General features: G+C 47.0%; 5 protein-coding genes across 5 annotated transcripts; 2 read left to right on the top strand and 3 right to left on the bottom strand.

The window, feature by feature from the left end:
• Nucleotides 1-813: 813 nt before the first annotated feature.
• Nucleotides 814-3,644, bottom strand: GLAREA_09512 (ARM repeat-containing protein; the record flags this gene model as incomplete). The annotated part of the gene is made up of 5 exons (XM_008086109.1): nucleotides 814-970; nucleotides 1,344-2,798; nucleotides 2,849-3,213; nucleotides 3,262-3,337; nucleotides 3,388-3,644. 5 exons carry the CDS (start codon nucleotides 3,642-3,644, stop codon nucleotides 814-816), a joined length of 2,310 nt encoding a protein of 769 aa, XP_008084300.1.
• A 668-nt stretch (nucleotides 3,645-4,312) lies between these two features.
• On the top strand, nucleotides 4,313-4,959 carry GLAREA_09511 (uncharacterized protein; the record flags this gene model as incomplete). The annotated part of the gene is made up of 3 exons (XM_008086108.1): nucleotides 4,313-4,432; nucleotides 4,480-4,835; nucleotides 4,887-4,959. 3 exons carry the CDS (start codon nucleotides 4,313-4,315, stop codon nucleotides 4,957-4,959), a joined length of 549 nt encoding a protein of 182 aa, XP_008084299.1.
• Nucleotides 4,960-6,421: 1,462 nt separating this feature from the next.
• On the bottom strand, nucleotides 6,422-9,946 carry GLAREA_09510 (Protein kinase-like (PK-like); the record flags this gene model as incomplete). Its single annotated transcript, XM_008086107.1, has 4 exons — nucleotides 6,422-8,572; nucleotides 8,631-8,846; nucleotides 8,978-9,473; nucleotides 9,525-9,946. 4 exons carry the CDS (start codon nucleotides 9,944-9,946, stop codon nucleotides 6,422-6,424), a joined length of 3,285 nt encoding a protein of 1,094 aa, XP_008084298.1.
• Nucleotides 9,947-10,844: 898 nt separating this feature from the next.
• GLAREA_09509 (alpha/beta-Hydrolase) lies at nucleotides 10,845-11,991 on the top strand (the record flags this gene model as incomplete). The annotated part of the gene is made up of 4 exons (XM_008086106.1): nucleotides 10,845-10,957; nucleotides 11,032-11,309; nucleotides 11,456-11,543; nucleotides 11,601-11,991. The coding sequence occupies 4 exons, from the start codon at nucleotides 10,845-10,847 to the stop codon at nucleotides 11,989-11,991; spliced, it is 870 nt and encodes a 289-aa protein (XP_008084297.1).
• A 1,475-nt stretch (nucleotides 11,992-13,466) lies between these two features.
• On the bottom strand, nucleotides 13,467-16,535 carry GLAREA_09508 (uncharacterized protein; the record flags this gene model as incomplete). Its single annotated transcript, XM_008086105.1, has 1 exon — nucleotides 13,467-16,535. One exon carries the CDS (start codon nucleotides 16,533-16,535, stop codon nucleotides 13,467-13,469), a length of 3,069 nt encoding a protein of 1,022 aa, XP_008084296.1.
• Between the last annotated feature and the right edge of the window lie 585 nt (nucleotides 16,536-17,120).

The raw sequence follows: 17,120 nt of genomic DNA, 5'->3' as shown, positions 1-17,120 counted from the left end.
AGAAATGCGCAAAAATCCTCTTTCGTAAAAAAAAGAACTTGTGTAATGGGAGCCAAAAAACCAATGAATCCTTGGAAATTAATTCCATACCAGGGAGTCGAACCCTGCGCTACCGCGACCACTCAAGTGTTGAGAGGCGGAAATGTTACCGATACACCAGTATGGATTTGATTGGTTAAAATAAAACTGGTTTATTTAAATATAGCAAATTGAAAAAATACTGGAAGGGACAAATGGGAGTGAAAAAGGGTGGGTGACTAGTTTTAAAAGTGGGGTGAATTAGGAGAGAAAGAACGGGAGTAATAAAAGAAATAGTTCTAAATAATTATAAACTATTAAGTAAAGCGTCTAATAATATAACTTTTTATATAGAGTTTACTAGCTTATAGAGTTTTCTATACTAGTAGGTTTATAATAAATAGATTAATATAGAGTAACTAGATTAGTCGCTTTATTATTATTAACTAATAAGATTAAGTACTCTTCTATAAAACTATATATTCTTAATGTCTATACGTTTCATTTATTTCTACGTAAATGCAACATCCTTTTGGCATGTTACTACAGACTCCTGTAGGAGTCTAAACTTCTTATTTCTCAAATGTAAAATACATACACAACTGATCCAAGATTTCCAATGGCCTCGGGCCTGTCATAAGCAAGTACCATTCCCCTCTGACATGCTTCTACAAAATATACCAAAAGTGTAATGCTGTCTAGATACTTGTCATAGCTATTAACGTTACTCCATGCAGTACCCAGAATGCTAGGCCATGATCCGAACCATCAACGTGAAATATCCAACAAAGTCCCTCACAACACAACGCTCTTCTTCCCACCTGCCTCACTGTCCCGAGGAGCAGATTGTACATCTTCTTTGTTCATCCACAACCAAACGTATCTTCGATTCCAAAAAACAGGCCACGTGCTCGAAGATATGCTTAATGCCCTCTTTGTCACCAACGGTGCACTGGGATATTTAGGTGTACTCTACGACTCATTTGCTGAATTTGCTCCAAACGTGAATGCTAAAACGATGGAGCCTACATTTTCAGAGCGTGGAACTGAAGAGCAAGGCATGAAGACGTTCGAGGCTCAATAATCTGCTGGTTCTGCTCCCCGAAAGGCGTGGTGAGTAAGAAAGATAATGTGCGCAGTGAGAAGTGACACAAAGTTGGTGATAAGTACCAAAACCAGTTTTTGACAAATCAATAGCAAGCGTCAAGGATCAGTATCAAAAGTCGGATTTCTTACAAGCAAAATTCCATTACATCGCTCAAACTCCTAAGCCCAGCTATACAAATACCCCCCACACGCAAATGCTGCCTACACGCTCTACCTACATCATAAGCAAATCTCCATTCGCGCCTTGGCCAGACGTCGGATGGTATGCCTGCTCTGGTGCGTTTTGGTTTACCACGTATTGCATGTCTCCTCTTCCTACAGTCGGACTGCCTCCAAATCCGTCATCTTGGCCGTTGATGTTCATGTGAGCCATCTGTTGGTTGCCAACACCTGCAAAAAATTCATCCGCAGCGTCAACTGCTGCGGCAAGGTCTCCATTTCCTTGGGGTCGAACTGCAGGCTGACCTTCCATTCCGAATGTTGACAGAGACTTTTGCCCGTCCAAGCCGTTGGCTGTGGGCAAAGTGTGTTTCTGCAGAGCCGGACTATCTATCAGCTTTCTCGGTCGCGCAGATCTGAACACCTGCTGGACTGGTTTCAGATAGACTGTCGCAAGGGTTCCAACATTCAAACACATTTCTTCCAGAGTAACAGGGTCTAGCTTCTCTGATTCAGCTGTGATCGCTGGCTTCTCGCCCATTACGACCGCTTTTGCGGTTTCCATATCAGACGATAAAAGTCGCCAATACATGTACCCTCGATCTCTCAAATCCGGGTTATCTGTATCTTCTGTTGCCCATTTCAGGACCTTTGGCACAAGTTCTTGTCCCTTAGTAGGTCTTTGAATAAACAGTTTTACAGTCGCTGTGAGCAAAGCAAGCTGCACCTCGACGGGTTCGTCGGCGAAAGAGTACAGGAAATCCTCCAAAAGAACATCAGAATTCTCGATACGTGACGCGTATTGACCAATAACCCAAATCATAGCCGATTTTGCTTCGGGTTCGTCTAAAGAGTCCAAATTCTCACATAATGTGGAAATTATGGATTCGTATTGGTTAGGATACTTTCGGAAGATATTCCGAATAACAACCGTAGCTTCTTGCACAATATAAGTGACTTTTGTTGCGACGAGTTCCAAGAGTGTGTTGATGCACTGCCGCGCTGCAGGTTCAATCTTGATAGCAAGCTTGCCAATAGCTCGAACTGACTTGCGCACAAAGTGAACATCAATCTCAGTGGCATATTCCCTTAGTTCCGTCAACACTTCATCGATATTTTTCTCTGTTGCCAGCATAAATATCAGCTCCAGCTTAGTGACTTTGACATAGATAGGATCGTTGTATTTGCAGAAAAACACACGAATGTCGTTTCGCAGGACTTCCGGACGCCGCTGTAGTATCAACAAAGCATTCCGTAGAGCTAAATACTGGACTTCAGGTCCTTTGGCAAGCAGTGTAACCAAAGGTGGCGAGAGCTTTCGACATAGCAGCGATATCTGCTTTTGGTCTGCAATATAATTCATCAAGTAAAGGATGACCCGTATGCATGTGAGGACCACAGCCGAATTTGAATGTGACAGTCGAGGAGAAATGCGCTCCGCGAGGAGCAAAGCTTCGGAAGATTCTTGCGGAACATAAGACATCAGCGCTTCTAGTATATAGGTTTGTCCCCATCTAAACATAATCAGCTCTAAACACAATACGCCCTACAGACATTTACTTACTCTGAGCAATCTGGTAAAATTTGAACCATTTTTGATGCATTGCCATAATCGATGGTCAATTTGATAGCATCACTTCGCTCCCATATATCCATTAAACTTGCAAGAGCACTTGCTACCACTGTCGGATTATCATCTCTAAGCATCGCGTTCAATCTGTCGATCAAATCTGATGCCTCCACAAGATGCTTATCGTGGTCATATAATTTGGCAACACAAAACGCGGCTGTTTTGCGAACATACGGATCCGCATCTCGCAGGAGCTGCTTCGTAGGCGGAACGGTAGCTTCTACAAATTCCCTAACGTGGATATATGACATTGTACGGAGAGCCAATGCTCTCACTAATGGATTTGTGTCATGCATATCCTACTAGTAATTAGCAAGCGCATTTGATGCTCGAGTCCTGCAACTTACCTCTTCCAGAGTTGGCAGTGCTTTCAACGCAACTTCCGGTTTCATGCGGGCATAATTGACCAGGAACAAGAAGCACCTATGTCTTCTTGTCAGCACTCTACGCTCGACCATTACAAGGCATCCCACATTTTCTTAATCTCCAAGCTTGGTATCTGCATACACCCAACAATGTCTGGAAATAATGCAACCATATCATTATTGCTCATCGTCATATTGGCCACAATCTTCTTGAGCGCTATCTTCTTCGCCGCATGATTCTTGTCCTTCTTCCCTCCACTGTTCAACTCGAGCCGCAATTCCGCAACCTTGCCCTGTGCAGTAGCGAATGGTGAGCGCAATCCGTTATGGTAACCCGTAGGCGGAATGTAATGGGGAAGAAACATGTTGACATCGAAGAGCGCCGCGCATGGCAATATCTATTGAAAGACCACCACACGCTCCAGCCTTGCATCAAAAGATATAGCCGCTGGCGCAACGAGAGGTGTCTGATATTCACTAGCTATCGCACCGGGACCGCACACCTAGTGTCGCATAGATCAAACAAACAGAGATGGACGTACTCGTGCAAAGAGCTTCGCATCTCCCCCGCCCGAACTCATCTTGGACGAAGCTCAACCTGTATCTTGTGCGTAGTAGTTACCCCTCCACCAATGCAATCTTCAGCCAACGGGAGCGAGGCACAATTCTTGTATGGCCGGGGCTATGCAGAAAGGCTCACACACATCACTGTATCCGCCGGCGCGGGTTGATATGAAGTGGCGGATCTGTCGCCATGAAACCGCGGATTTCGAGTGGAAGTTGTTCGTCGGAAGTCGTGGATATAATTTATTTTGGAGACGTCGAGGTTCTTGTGAGTTAGGGACAGGGAGTGCACAGGTCAGACTCCAAGGGTTCTGGCCTGTAGGAACGGGCCGGAATATCTGAGGACCCGCCGATACGCTACGTAACGCCGCTTCGAGGACGACGAGCATCAACGGCTTCAAGACAATACCTGTCTAGTTCTTCAACTTCTTCGATCGAAACACCATACGGCCGCCTCTAGTCATTCAAGATGTCAGAAGATTTAGCACCACCGCGATGGGCCGTCGAGCTCAACTCGCCGCCTGTACCAAGAACCAAGGCCACGATTCCAGACCCTCCAGGATATACAGCAGCATCTTCGGGAAACAAGGTAAGGAGTTCATTACCTAGACAGAATTATGTCTAATGATCGTGTAGAAACAAATTGCCTCCTCGAAAACTCCTGCTCGCACAGCACCCACGACCGAAGAAATGGACACCTTAAAGCTGAAGAAGGCGTGGGAAGTTGCGCTTGCACCAGTCAAACAATTACCAATGACCGCGATCATGATGTACATGTCCGGAAACTCCTTACAGATCTTCAGTATCATGATGGTGGTTATGGCATTCAAAAATCCTATCATGGGACTGGTTGCGACGAATCAGGCATTTGAGAAGTTCGATAGCGATGGTACAAGAGCGGCGCTATTGGGCGTTAAAGCGGTATATGTCGCGATGCAGGTTCTGGCGTTGGCTCTGGGAGTTTGGAAAGTTAATGGGATGGGACTCTTACCGTGAGTGATATAAACTATTTGTGAAGGAACCAGATGCTAATAAAATCCTAGGACTACGAGATCAGATTGGCTGGCCTGGGAGACTGCAAGAGATGCGATCGAAACTGCTATTCCGGCTTTTTGATAGACAGAAGCATAATAATTCGAAAACATTTTATACCCCCTCCCCCATTACAGATCAGTAGCAAGTGAGCAGCACGTTTCAAGATTGTGGTGTTGCGCTTGTTTCTATTTTCTATATGGCCTATTGCGAATGTCCTGCCTGTGCTCATTCTTACATGATTGGCATGGAATCAGCTTCGATTTTCAGGTAGTAGAACCTGGGAACGTGACTTGCTCGGCAGCAAACGAACGCGGCGTTCCAGAGATGGGAAAGGAGTTGTTAAATCCACGGGCGATCCTCGATACCTCCTAGCAATGATGGTGTTTTAATTGAAACTGAGGACATCGATGAATGTCAAGGAAACACGCTGGTCTGTCGTCTTTATGATAGTTTTCAAGCCAACACCCTATCTGACAGTATCCAGAACCCCAAGACAGCCATACGGCCAAAGCAAGGCACCATTACATTAACTAGCAAAGTCAAAAATTCGCACAAGTCATATGATCTTCTTTCATTACATTTCGAACCTCAATTATAGGTACCTATTCAAATATCAGATGTCTGAAGGATTACAACAATTTATCGAAAGTCTCAATTATTATTAGCTATCTAATAATTGATTTCCATTTCACAAAATCACCAGCAAAGCTTTACCTCGCCATCATCTAAATTTCTTTCTTCACCTCACCACTCCACGCCAAAACATCTCAACTCACCTCATCCCATCCCCAAAGCCTGAACAATCCCATTGTTCCTCGTCCAAGAACAACCTTGCTCTGAACAACATCATTATGCTCTTTCTACATACACCTCGCCCCAGATACTCATCCAAACTCCAGGATTCCCCTACACCCCACCAAAACCACAACCCGTAAAAACCAACATTTTTTTCTCCCAAACAGCAATGTGCAACCTCCTAATCCCCACCCACGTCTGCACCCACCTACCACCGAGGCCCTTACACCCTCACACCCTGCCCGCAACCCTCCTAGCTCAATACACCGGTCTCTTCCTCGCTCGCGGCTCGCTCCGTCCATGCGCTATGCCTACTTATGTCTACGTCTCAGAACAGACGTTATGTCCGCTTTGCTCGCTGGCGGAGGCGCGGCGGAAGTATGAGGGTGGTAGGTGGGAGAGGATCAAAAAAGGATTATGGATGCAGCTGTGCTCGTTAGGGAGAAGCAAGAATAGGGTGGGAGGTGGGAGAGGGGGTAGAAGAAAGAGTGAATGGGTGACTGTATAGGTATGGAATGACATGTAATTCTCTGGATGATTTGTACTGTTGACTCTCTAAAATTTCACATCTCCTATCCCTAAAGTCCAACTCTGCCAGCTTCCAAAGATCCTCGTTAAGTAGAAGACTAAGGAGATACTTGGCTGAAGAACGAATTGAGTTATTCATCTAATCCTAGCATTTTCAGGATTTGTGCGTACCTACAAGGACATGAATACAGTATATATGTATATATAGGTAACTAGGTAGTTAATTACAAGTCCAAAACCGTATAGAAGATCCCACAACATCACTATCTCCTTTAACTAAGCCAAGTCTTTCTTCCTCCGACTTCTCATAAGTATCGCCTTTGCGTTGCTTCAGCTGCACCCCAGAAGTGACATAACCACTTGTCTTCACGATTTCCAACGTTCCATTCCCATTGACAACATAAACACACTTCTCTCCTCGAGCACTAATTACGTTGATCAAGGCTCCTGCTTCAACCAAGCATTTCGCATGACGCTGTTTGCCAGCCCGAAGAGCATAGAAGATAGGCGTCTCGCCATGTTTATCACGGGCATTGGGGTTCGATCCATAATCAAGGAGTTTGGGTATAGTTGCCGAGTGGTTCCGTTCTTCTGGGGCCGATTCAGCGGCGAGGTGCAAAGCAGTTGCACCTCGGTCGTCGACTTCTGTATCGACGTCGACAAAGACGCGTCTCGAGCGGACCAATATGGTAACGATCCTGTCATAACCCGCGCTAGCGGCCAGCAGAAGGGGCGTCAAGCCATATGAGTTTGAATCGTTTATGCAACCTCCATTGATAAGTACTGACGCAACATCCGAATTTCCAGACATACAAGCGTGATGGATTGGGCGATTCCTGTATTTTTCAGTATCGATTTGGTTAATGTCCGCTCCAACCTCCAGAAGCCGTCGTAGAAATGGTATTGAGTAGTAATCCCGAGAATGGCGTGCTACTAAATGAAGCGCCGTCATACCATCCGAGTTCCTGGCACTCCAGTCCGAACGTTTCTCAGGCACGTCGCTCTTTAAAAGCATTAGTGCCAAACCCCAATCCGGTGTGCGCCCACTACATGCCAGAAGAAGAGCAGTATGACCAGCACTATCTCTTGCTTCAAGATCTGCTCCTTTCTCCATCAGTAGATCTACCAGATTTATGCGGGATGGTGAGTCGCATTGCATCGCACTTATCAAGAGAGTGTTTCCGCTCGCATTTAGGGAATCAACATCAACGCCCCTTTTCAGCGCTTCACTAACGAGGTCAACCATGCCATTCCTACATTTCATGTGAACCCCCTTGAGCTCCAACTCTTTACGAGAAAGCGGCGCGACCTTTGAGATCTCAGTGTGGTTAGGCTTGAAACCCTCTTGGGACGATTTGTTGTTTTTCAAAACCTGACGTGACGAAGGTTCGGACTTGGGGATTGGTTTCGTTTTATCCTCGAGAGCTTTGGCATTCACAACTGTTCCGAGAGGAGGTCTCGTCATTAGATTGACGTAGCTTTCCCATACTGCATTGGTAGATGCACTGCCCGGAAGTTCTTGTGCCACGGTGGCTTGCTGGTACGGTACAATTGTTGCATCGGGATCGGCGACTGATGTTGAGCGTTTGAATTGGCCATAAAGGGGAGTATTGACATCGAACTTTTGCGGCGAAGATTTCGTAGGACCAAGATTCTTATTCGGTGCCTCAAATGTGCCTTCAAGTGGTCCTGATTCGGGAGTGGATTTAAAGGCCGGCTCCGCTTTTACCTTTACACCAGAAATACGCCTAGCAGTCTTAAATGGCCCGATTCTTTTAGGCTGGTTGTTGCTAAGTTTCGTTGAAGCTTCGTCTTGAATATCAATATTAGGATTTACCGAGGAAGAATCGTCAGGCAGTGTTGATTCCGACGGGTCAAGAGCTCTTGCCACATCCAAGAGCTGACTTGAATTTAGTGATTGTTTCCGCGCCTTACTTTCAACTTTCAACCACTCTGATCGTAAGGATACTTCAGCACTCGGTCTAAGTGACGGGTCTGGGACCAGAACAGACTTGACGAATGCTATGCCTTCATCACTTGTTCGAGTCATTAAAGCTGGCTCTGGAAACTTTCCGCCCCGGCAAAACCGTACAAGGTCACGTCGCTTGGGAAACGGAACTTTTAGAGCAAGGAGCTGATAAATAACGCAAGCAAAGGACCATACATCAACCGCATTTGTGTACGATTGCGTTTCTTCCTCATCGCTACTATCGTCATCAAGCTCTATGGCATTAGATATCTCTGGTGCAAGGTAATGCGGAGTACCTGTAGCCGTGTGGAGATAAGTCTCGTCGTTAGATACGCGTTTTGAAATGCCGAAATCACCAATCTTGATCCAGTATTCAGGCAGCCTTTGGACAACAAAAATATTCTGGATCCATTGAGTGAGCATATATGCTATAAGAGACAATTTGCCAAACCCAGCTTACCTGAGGTTTGAGATCTCTATGAGTGAAGCACTCTTTATGCATGATGGTAAGACCTTCCAAAAGCTGTGCCGAGATGATCTTGACATCATGTTCCAGTATTTCTTCATTGATATGATCATGAAGCGTGCCCAAAGGGAAGTACTCCATAGCCAGGAAAACATTATCGTCGTCTTCGAACCATCCAAGGAAGTCGACGAATATCTCACATTGTGAGAACTGGACCAGTGATTAGCAGTGCCCACCTTGATGAACAGATTTACAAAAGGAAGGAAGAAATACAAGCCCGCGTAGATACATAGAACGCTAGAGCTCAAAGAAAATATCTAGAGCACGGAAGCTACAATTACCTTTCGCCTGGAGAACTTTGTCAGAGCAATCAGTTCCTTTCTGAAATCAATCTTCAGACGGTCCAAATGCATCTTTTGCAACTTCTTCACCGCTCGCTGTTCAGGCTTTTCGATCGAGTCCGAGCAGATCTCTAACCGTACGGATCCAAACATACCCGCCCCTAAAGGAGGTTTCTGCGGCCGCCATTTTTGGACGACTGGTACTCTTCGAATGCCCCGAGCCCGATCGGAAACAAATTTCGTGTGTAATACACAGTCAGAATCTCTTTCAAACGAGACCTCGAGCTTGTAATCGTCCAGATCGTCTACAATAGTAGATTGGAGAGACAGTCTGCTCACACTTTGTGGTAGGGGTTGGGATGGCGTATCGAGGTTGCTACTATCGGTAGTAGATACTTTCCTTTTTACGTATATTGTAGCAGCATCTCGGGCTCGCTCAAGAATTTTTCGATTGACCATGCTCTCGAGCTGGGTTCTTTGCTGGGAAGGCGAAGACCTGAGGGACTTTAGTTTAGCTCTTAGTTCTAGAAAATACACAACAACGCACAAATTAATGGTCGATACCAATAGCTGTAGAGCATTGATTTGACAGTCAAGGCTCTGGCTCAACTCGGTAAGAGTATCTTTGTTCCAGAGATGCCTGATCTTGTCCCTGACTTTCAAGCTGCTGACAGCTTGGGCATGCTCTTCGACGCCAGATATGACAATCATGCAGGATTGTATGGAGCTTTCGAGGCATGGTCCTGTTGGTGATGCTATTATGTCTTTTGCCTGACTTTTGCGGGCCCATTTGTCAATATTGTACAAAGCGGCACATATGGTGTTGATCCGGCCGGAAAGAAGGCTCATGTCTTGCTCAATTCTCGCATATTGCTCCTTCAGACCACTCAGCGACTTGATTGTATTCACAGTCGTGGTTGCGATTGACAGGCAACCGGATATCAGTCCGATCACCGTCGCGGGATCCATGGTCGCTTTGGTCGGCGCTCAAGAGCTGGCTCTGTCCAACAACTGGAGACTGGAACTACTTCTGAGGAGTTGTTCCCCAGATAGTACGTCCAATTTGAGCTCTACCGCGGTAGATTTTGTACATAGATCTTCAAGTAATATAGACACAAGTGACAGATTGGAACCCCATTGCGACGAAGTCGCGATGGCACAAGGCTGAGGGTGGCGTTCAGCCGCCAATCATGGAATCGATAAGGCAGGTGGTTGAATATGCCAAAAATAGATTGGGTTGCGAGCTTTCGCAGACTCAATAGTGCTCTCGCTGTATTCCATTTCCAGGTCGACAGCAGAGATCAGGCCAACAAAGGCGACCTTGGGTCGCGTAGATCATGATTGTATCGGGGACACAGTACTCTTGACTTCAACGAAAGAAAGAGCCTAGTTTCCAGCAACGAGTCTCCTTGCTGGAGGTAGAGTTCTACTAGGTGGGTAGAGGAGTATATCGAGTTGGTATTCATTTGGCAATTGAAGTATGGAAAAAAAAGGAACAAAATGTAGATGAAAGAGTAAGAGGTTAAAGGTTGAGAAGTTCAGAAGCTGCGAACGACAGCCACAATGGCGGTCTGCCGAGGATCAACCAGTTTAACAAGTCCTATTTACCTATTAACACCTTACAAACTACCGTTAGTTTGAGAATTTGTTTCTCAAAGTCATAAAATTTCGTTTTCATCTGACGCAAGTCGGGTCAGCTACTAAAACCCCAATATTTCTGCACAAAATTAACAAGAGGCGAGTTACCTTTTTTGTCCAAAAGCGGTTGTAATACATCGATCAAAGCTATCGACCCCGTTACCCCACCTCTCTATCAATAACAACAACAGCTCTCCTCCTCCACACTCCATTTACAAACACCACCAAAATGGCACCAATATACCCAGCCTTCACACCAAATACTACGTCCCATCTGAAAGTCTCAGACATCCACTCAATATACTACGAAGACTGCGGAAATCCAGATGGCGTACCAATCCTGTATGTTTACTTCATCCTTTGCTTCCGAACTCTCACATCAATCTCCAACCACAACTTCTAACCACGAAAACCAGCTATCTCCACGGCGGTCCCGGCGGCGGAATAGACGACAGCGACAGGTCCCATTCCCTCTCCCCTAAACTCTACCCATTAACCCCCCATCCAGACGCTACTTCGACCCCTCCCACTACCGCAGCATCCTCTTCGACCAACGCGGCTCCGGCAAATCCACGCCCAGCGCCTCCCTCGAAGCCAACACCACCTGGGATCTCGTCTCTGACATCGAAGCCTTACGCACGCACCTCGGAATCTCAAAATGGATCGTCTTCGGCGGATCCTGGGGCTCCACGCTGTCCCTCGCCTACTCTCAAAAACACACTGATAAAGTGCTTGGGTTGATACTGCGGGGGATTTTCACGTTACGACGAAGCGAGCTGGAGTTCTTTTATCAGAGTGGCAGTGATTGGATGTTTCCTGATTACTTTGACGCGTATAAAGCTGTGATTCCCGAGGATGAGAGGGGAGATCTGATAGCTGCTTATTACAAAAGACTCACCGGCACTGATGAAGTCGAGAAACTAAAATGGTACTCCTCCCTTTGAATCTCTTCTTCATTTGACACCCAAACCTAACCCCAACCCAGCGCAACAGCCTGGTCAACCTGGGAAACCGCCACCTCCAAACTCCTCGTCGACACCGCCTACATCGCTCGCAGCGACGACCCGAAATGGGCGCTCGCATTCGCGCGCATCGAATCCCACTACTTCGTCCACGGCGGCTGGCTCAACGAGAACCAACTCATCAACGACGCGCCGAAGCTCGCACACCTGCCCATCACCATCATCCAGGGCAGGTACGATATGGTGTGTCCGGCGAAAACGAGCTGGGAGCTGTATCAGGCGCTGGGGGGCGCGGGGAATGCGAATGTGGAGTATAAGATTTTGCCGGATTGTGGACATAGTGCGCATGAGAGGGGGGTGGAGGAGGCGTTGGTGGATGCTTGTGAGAAGTTTAAGAGTGTTAAAAAGGGATAGGTGGGCATTGGGCGAGGGTTTAAGAAAGGTGGTGATGAGTTAATGTGGTTACGAGATATGAGACATGAAAATCTTGCTATTCAACAAGATGTGATTGCTTAAAAGATGAGTCAAGATTGCGGGATGGAGACGTAGTTTGTGTGTGATGAGTCAAATCCAATCCCATACTCTTAACAAACATCTAGATATCTACGGGATTCTTTCAGGGTATGAGGCCGCAATGGACGAGATGTGGTGAAGAGGTGTATTCCACGTTAAATGAGGAGACCCGACATCCCTATCCACCTCATCTCATCTCACCCATCAAAAAAATTATACCCACCCAACTAACCCCAATCCAATACACACTACCACCACCACCATCAAATCTCTCCTAAGAATTCCAAGTGCTACAGCAAAGACAGAGAGTGGAGCTTCCGAGACTTCCGAGACTTACGAGACCTACTCAACTCATCTACTACCACTGTAAACCGCAGCCGATGGAGTAATTTGACCAACTTGCCCACAAAAAAACAGTAGAGGAAGCGAGAGCCGACGGGTCTATAAATGAAATGTGAAATCTAGTAAAAGGGTGATAGAGTTAGTCGGTGGGGTGATGACTTCTTTATAATATATTTAAATCAATCGTTAGGTCAAGGAACTTGCCTTTGCTGGTATCTTACCTACCTACATGTCACACTCACTCACACCAAACACCAGTACTAATGTTTATAAATAAGTAAAAGTGATTTTTTTATTTCATTTCCGCTTCTTCAAAAATATCGATCAATTCATCGCTCAAAAGATCATAGATATACACAGGTTTGTTTCATCTCCTTTTTCACATTCCCTTTTCCCCTCATCTCCTCTCCTCTCCCAATCTCCCCTCCTATTCAAACGCTCCCCCTCATGCATCACACATATACACACCCCCTTCCCTCCTCATCCCCTTTCATCCCTCTCATGACCACCCTAGAAAGGGCCCCCCACCTAAACACAAGTAAAAACCCCTATCCTCCACATCAATATCCCCACTCTCCCACCCCAAAATCTTGGAGGTAGGAAAATCAGATATTCAAATATTTCGCTCATCCCTCCCACGATCGAGTCGATAATTTATAAATTAAATTGAAAAGAAAAAGAAAAAAAACGTTGTCGTCGATTGTAAAAAGCGGTCCCCAGCGCCCGGGATGTGAGTTGGGTATGAAGAGTCTATGACACAGGGTGGTGGGTTGGTGAAGAATAAATAATAATAAGCGCAAAACAAAGTGTAAATAAAAAAAAGTTGGAGCACGAGGAAGCCTCGGGACGTATCCCGGGTTTTGAAACGCTCGACGTCAGTGACGGAGGTATGATTTTGGTATTGTACAGAAGAAGAATGTGTTCAGGTGGGAAGAATCTTTTGGTGTGATGATGGTTTGAGATTTCGAAGGAAGGTTGGTTTGGGGTATATATGTGCGCGAAATATGAGGTGGATGCTATTCCAAGGAATGATCCTAATTCCAGCCGAGAGAATTCTCTGCCATCATCGGTGCTGAGATTTGTTGTGTTCGTGCCGAGTTTCCAGTTCGGCCACTTCCCCTACTATTCCGATCATTGGTGATGGTTCCACCTGGTGAGACGCGACCTCCAGACATGAAAGCATTGGCTCCACCCATAAGAGCTGGGCTTCCTGATCTCATCTCTGGGCCCATGAGGGAGCTTGATCTACGATGGCTTTGCTTACGCTTCTTGTATCTACGTGCGATCAAGAACATGGCAGCACCATAGGCGGCAGATCCACCAATGGCAGCCATGGCAATACCAGCTGTCGTACCCTTGACCGATGATGACTGGTTCTGGTTGTCAGTATTGAAGGCTCCATCATTGTTCGATGAGCCACCACCTGGAGATGATGGGGAAGCTCCTGGACCGCTGCTGCTTCCTGAACCATCCAAGTTTGAACCAGGAGTGATTGGGATAGCAGGGTTGATGTAGTTCACCAAAGTTTGAACACTGTTATCATCGTTCTTGTAGATCGCAGAGGTCGGAATGTGAAGATCGAGGCTCAAACTTTCAACCAAGCTCGTGGGAATGTAAGCCATAGCCAAGGTGGTAATGAAACCCAATTGGGCCGTGGTGTCGAGAGGAGCTAAGCTCTGGATGGTGACTTGATCAATATCTAATCCTAGACCATCGGCAATTCCTTGAGGAAGGTACTTGAAAATCTGAGCAGAAGACAATGGGGTTGCTACGATGAATGGGTAGTTGAGAGCAAAGACGAAACCAATCTGAATCTTGGTCTGACCCTCTGGCACTGTTTGTGGAATGTTGCCATTTGGATTTTGGATGACTTTCGGGAGAGTTGGACTGATACCGGTGGTTTGTGGTGCAGATGATTGGCCTGAGGTGCTGGTAGACGATGGTGCTGCGATCAAGGTGGTTGGTAGCCACATCGACGTCGCACTGTCGCTTGCGGTTGGAACGACGCTTGTAACTGGAGCAACGGTAGGTACACTTGAGCTGGGCACAGCTGTTGTAGTTGGAGCTTCCGAAGTTGGAGAAACAGCGGTAGGCGTAGTCGCGGTAGCAGTTGGAAGGGTATCGTTTGTGGTTGCAATACCGGTAGATTCTGAACCTGTTGAGACGCTTGTTGATGGGGCCAATGTGGTATCATTTGTGGAGGCATCAGTTGACACAGCTGTGGATGGACCTGTCGTTGTTGGAAGAGTGGTATCGCTGACTGATGTTCCAGAGCCAGTGGTCGATCCTGTGGAGTCGCTCGTGACGGTACCGGTTGTGGTAGGGTCAGAAATAGTGGTTGGGGCCGTTGTGGTATCAGGAAGCGTGGTGATCACGCTCGTGGGCGAGGTAGTAGGCCCGGTTATGGTGGTATCATCAGTCACAGATGGAGTAGGGGTGGTTGTGACGCTTGGAGTGGTTATGGTATCGCTAGGGCCAGTGGTGGTTGGACTAGTTATCACGGTATCAGAAGGACCAGTTGTGGTGATCGGTCCATCCGTTGTGATTGAAGGGGTAGTGGTTGGTGGCTCAGTGGTGATCGGCCCATCTGTCGTGATTGTCGGAGTAGTGATCGGTGGCTCGGTTGTGATCGGTCCATCAGTGGTGATTGTCGGGGTGGTGATCGGTGGCTCGGTGGTGATTGTTGGCAATGTAGCATCAGTTGGGGTGGTGGTTGGAACATCAGTTGGCAAGTCAGTAGTTGGGACGGTCGTAGGAACATCAGTAGTGATTGGTATATCGGTGGTTGGGATGGTCGTTGGAAGATCCGTGGTAATTGGCAAGTCCGACGTTGGCGTTGGGATGATCGTGGGGATGTCAGTGGTAATTGGCAAGTCCGACGTTGGCGTGGGGATGATGGTGGGGATGTCAGTGGTAATTGGCAAATCAGTCGTCGTTGGAATGATGGTAGGAAGATCGGTAGTGATTGGCAAGTCCGTGGTTGAGATGATCGTTGGAATATCCGTAGTAATTGGTAGATCAGTGGTTGTTGGGATAATCGTTGGAATATCCGTGGTAATTGGCAACTCGGCACTGGTCGTTGGAATTACTGTTGGAACATCGCTGGTCGTGGTTGGCTCCGCAGTTGGGACAGTGACTGGATCAGAAGTGAGAGTAGGGACAATCGTTGGAATGATATCGCTAATGTCACTTGAGAGGCTGGAGATGAGACTGGCCAATGGGGTCGTCTCTGGAACAGCGGTAGTCTCTGGAGCAGCAGTCGTTTCCGGTGCTGCTGTGGTAACTGCCTCAGTGCTAGAAGGCGATTGAGTAGGAACAACGACTTGACTAGTTTCGACCGTGCTTGGCGTGGGTGTTGGGGTGACCTCTGGTGCAGTTCCCGTTCCTGTTCCTGTGATTCCAGATGTGATTGACTCGGGTTCAGTAGATGGGGTAAGTGTTGGAACAACCACAACAGAGTCAGAGGTCGAGTCTGCCGCCGACGTTGATTCCGCGGATGAGGTCAATATGCCACCTGGACCAAAAGTAATTCCACCGGTTGAAGTTTCTGGATTTGGGCTTGAGGATTCGGCGGTGGAAGTAGCGCTCGTAGCTACTGTTGGCACAACAACTACAGGTGGAAGAATTCCAGTTGATCCTGGGGTCACATCAGATGAAGTTGGGTCTGAAGAAACAGCGCTATCAGTCTGACTTGCGGATGCAGCACTGGTAGATCTTCCACTCGTCGGAAATATTGGAGCCAAAGCAGAATCAAAAAAGGAGATTCCGGTTGTCCCAGCAGACGTTGTTGTTGTTCCAGGAGCAGATGGGGGCTCCTGTCTGGCACTAGTTGTTGAGAAGCCTAATATGTCCGATAAAGATCGCGATGATGTTATCGACGTCTGCGCAACTGGAATCGTGGGGAGAGCTGTCGTCTCTTGACTCGTCGTTTCCTGGCTGGTAGATTCCTGACTTGTCTGTGGTGGTGTAAACGTGGTCGTCGAGTTTGTAAATAGCTGGCGCTTTATCTGTCTGGGAAAATAAAATCTAGGTCTTTCTACCTCAGCACTGGCGAACGTCGAAAGCGCCACCACCGTGACCGCTATAAGGGAAGGAGTATGCATCGTATCGATTGTTTATATGAAAGATTTATTCGTGAGATGCGACGGGAGAGGTGGTCGCAACGGGTGGATGGAAAAGGAAGATTTTTGAGATCTAAATCGGGAGTCAGTACGACGACCAAAGTGATGAATTACCATCCGGTGAATTGACGACTGACTGTCAGGGCAAATTGGATTGAACGAGTGTACTTGACAAAATGTCAACGAGTGTGGCTAGAAGTTTGTCAGTCACCACGGTCGTCCTGTTTGAATCGCGATGAGTTGTTCGCATGAATGATCCACGATATCCTGCCTGTCCAGTCCCCAAAACTTGGTCGACGAACACCAAGACAATCGTTTCCATCTCTGCACCAGCACCCAAAGAGCGTCGACTCACTTTATTCGATTAATGTATCGGTCGTAAATTGAAAGCGGGCCTCAAATGAGTGTCGTGACGAGAAATCGTCGGAAAGAAGTCGTGGATGGATGGTCCTTTACAATGTGGTGTTTCGCGATCATGGACTCGCAACAACCATTATCCAACGGCCTCCCGGGGCTCTCTTGTTACGAATCTGGTGAGGATTCGTAATAATAATCGCACAAGCAAGC

This window comes from Glarea lozoyensis (genome assembly GCF_000409485.1).
Source record: "Glarea lozoyensis ATCC 20868 chromosome Unknown GLAREA4, whole genome shotgun sequence".
NCBI classification, from domain to species: Eukaryota; Fungi; Ascomycota; class Leotiomycetes; order Helotiales; family Helotiaceae; genus Glarea; species Glarea lozoyensis.
The sequence above is the reverse complement of the archived record's forward strand: the minus strand, read 5'-3'. Positions and strand labels throughout refer to the sequence as shown.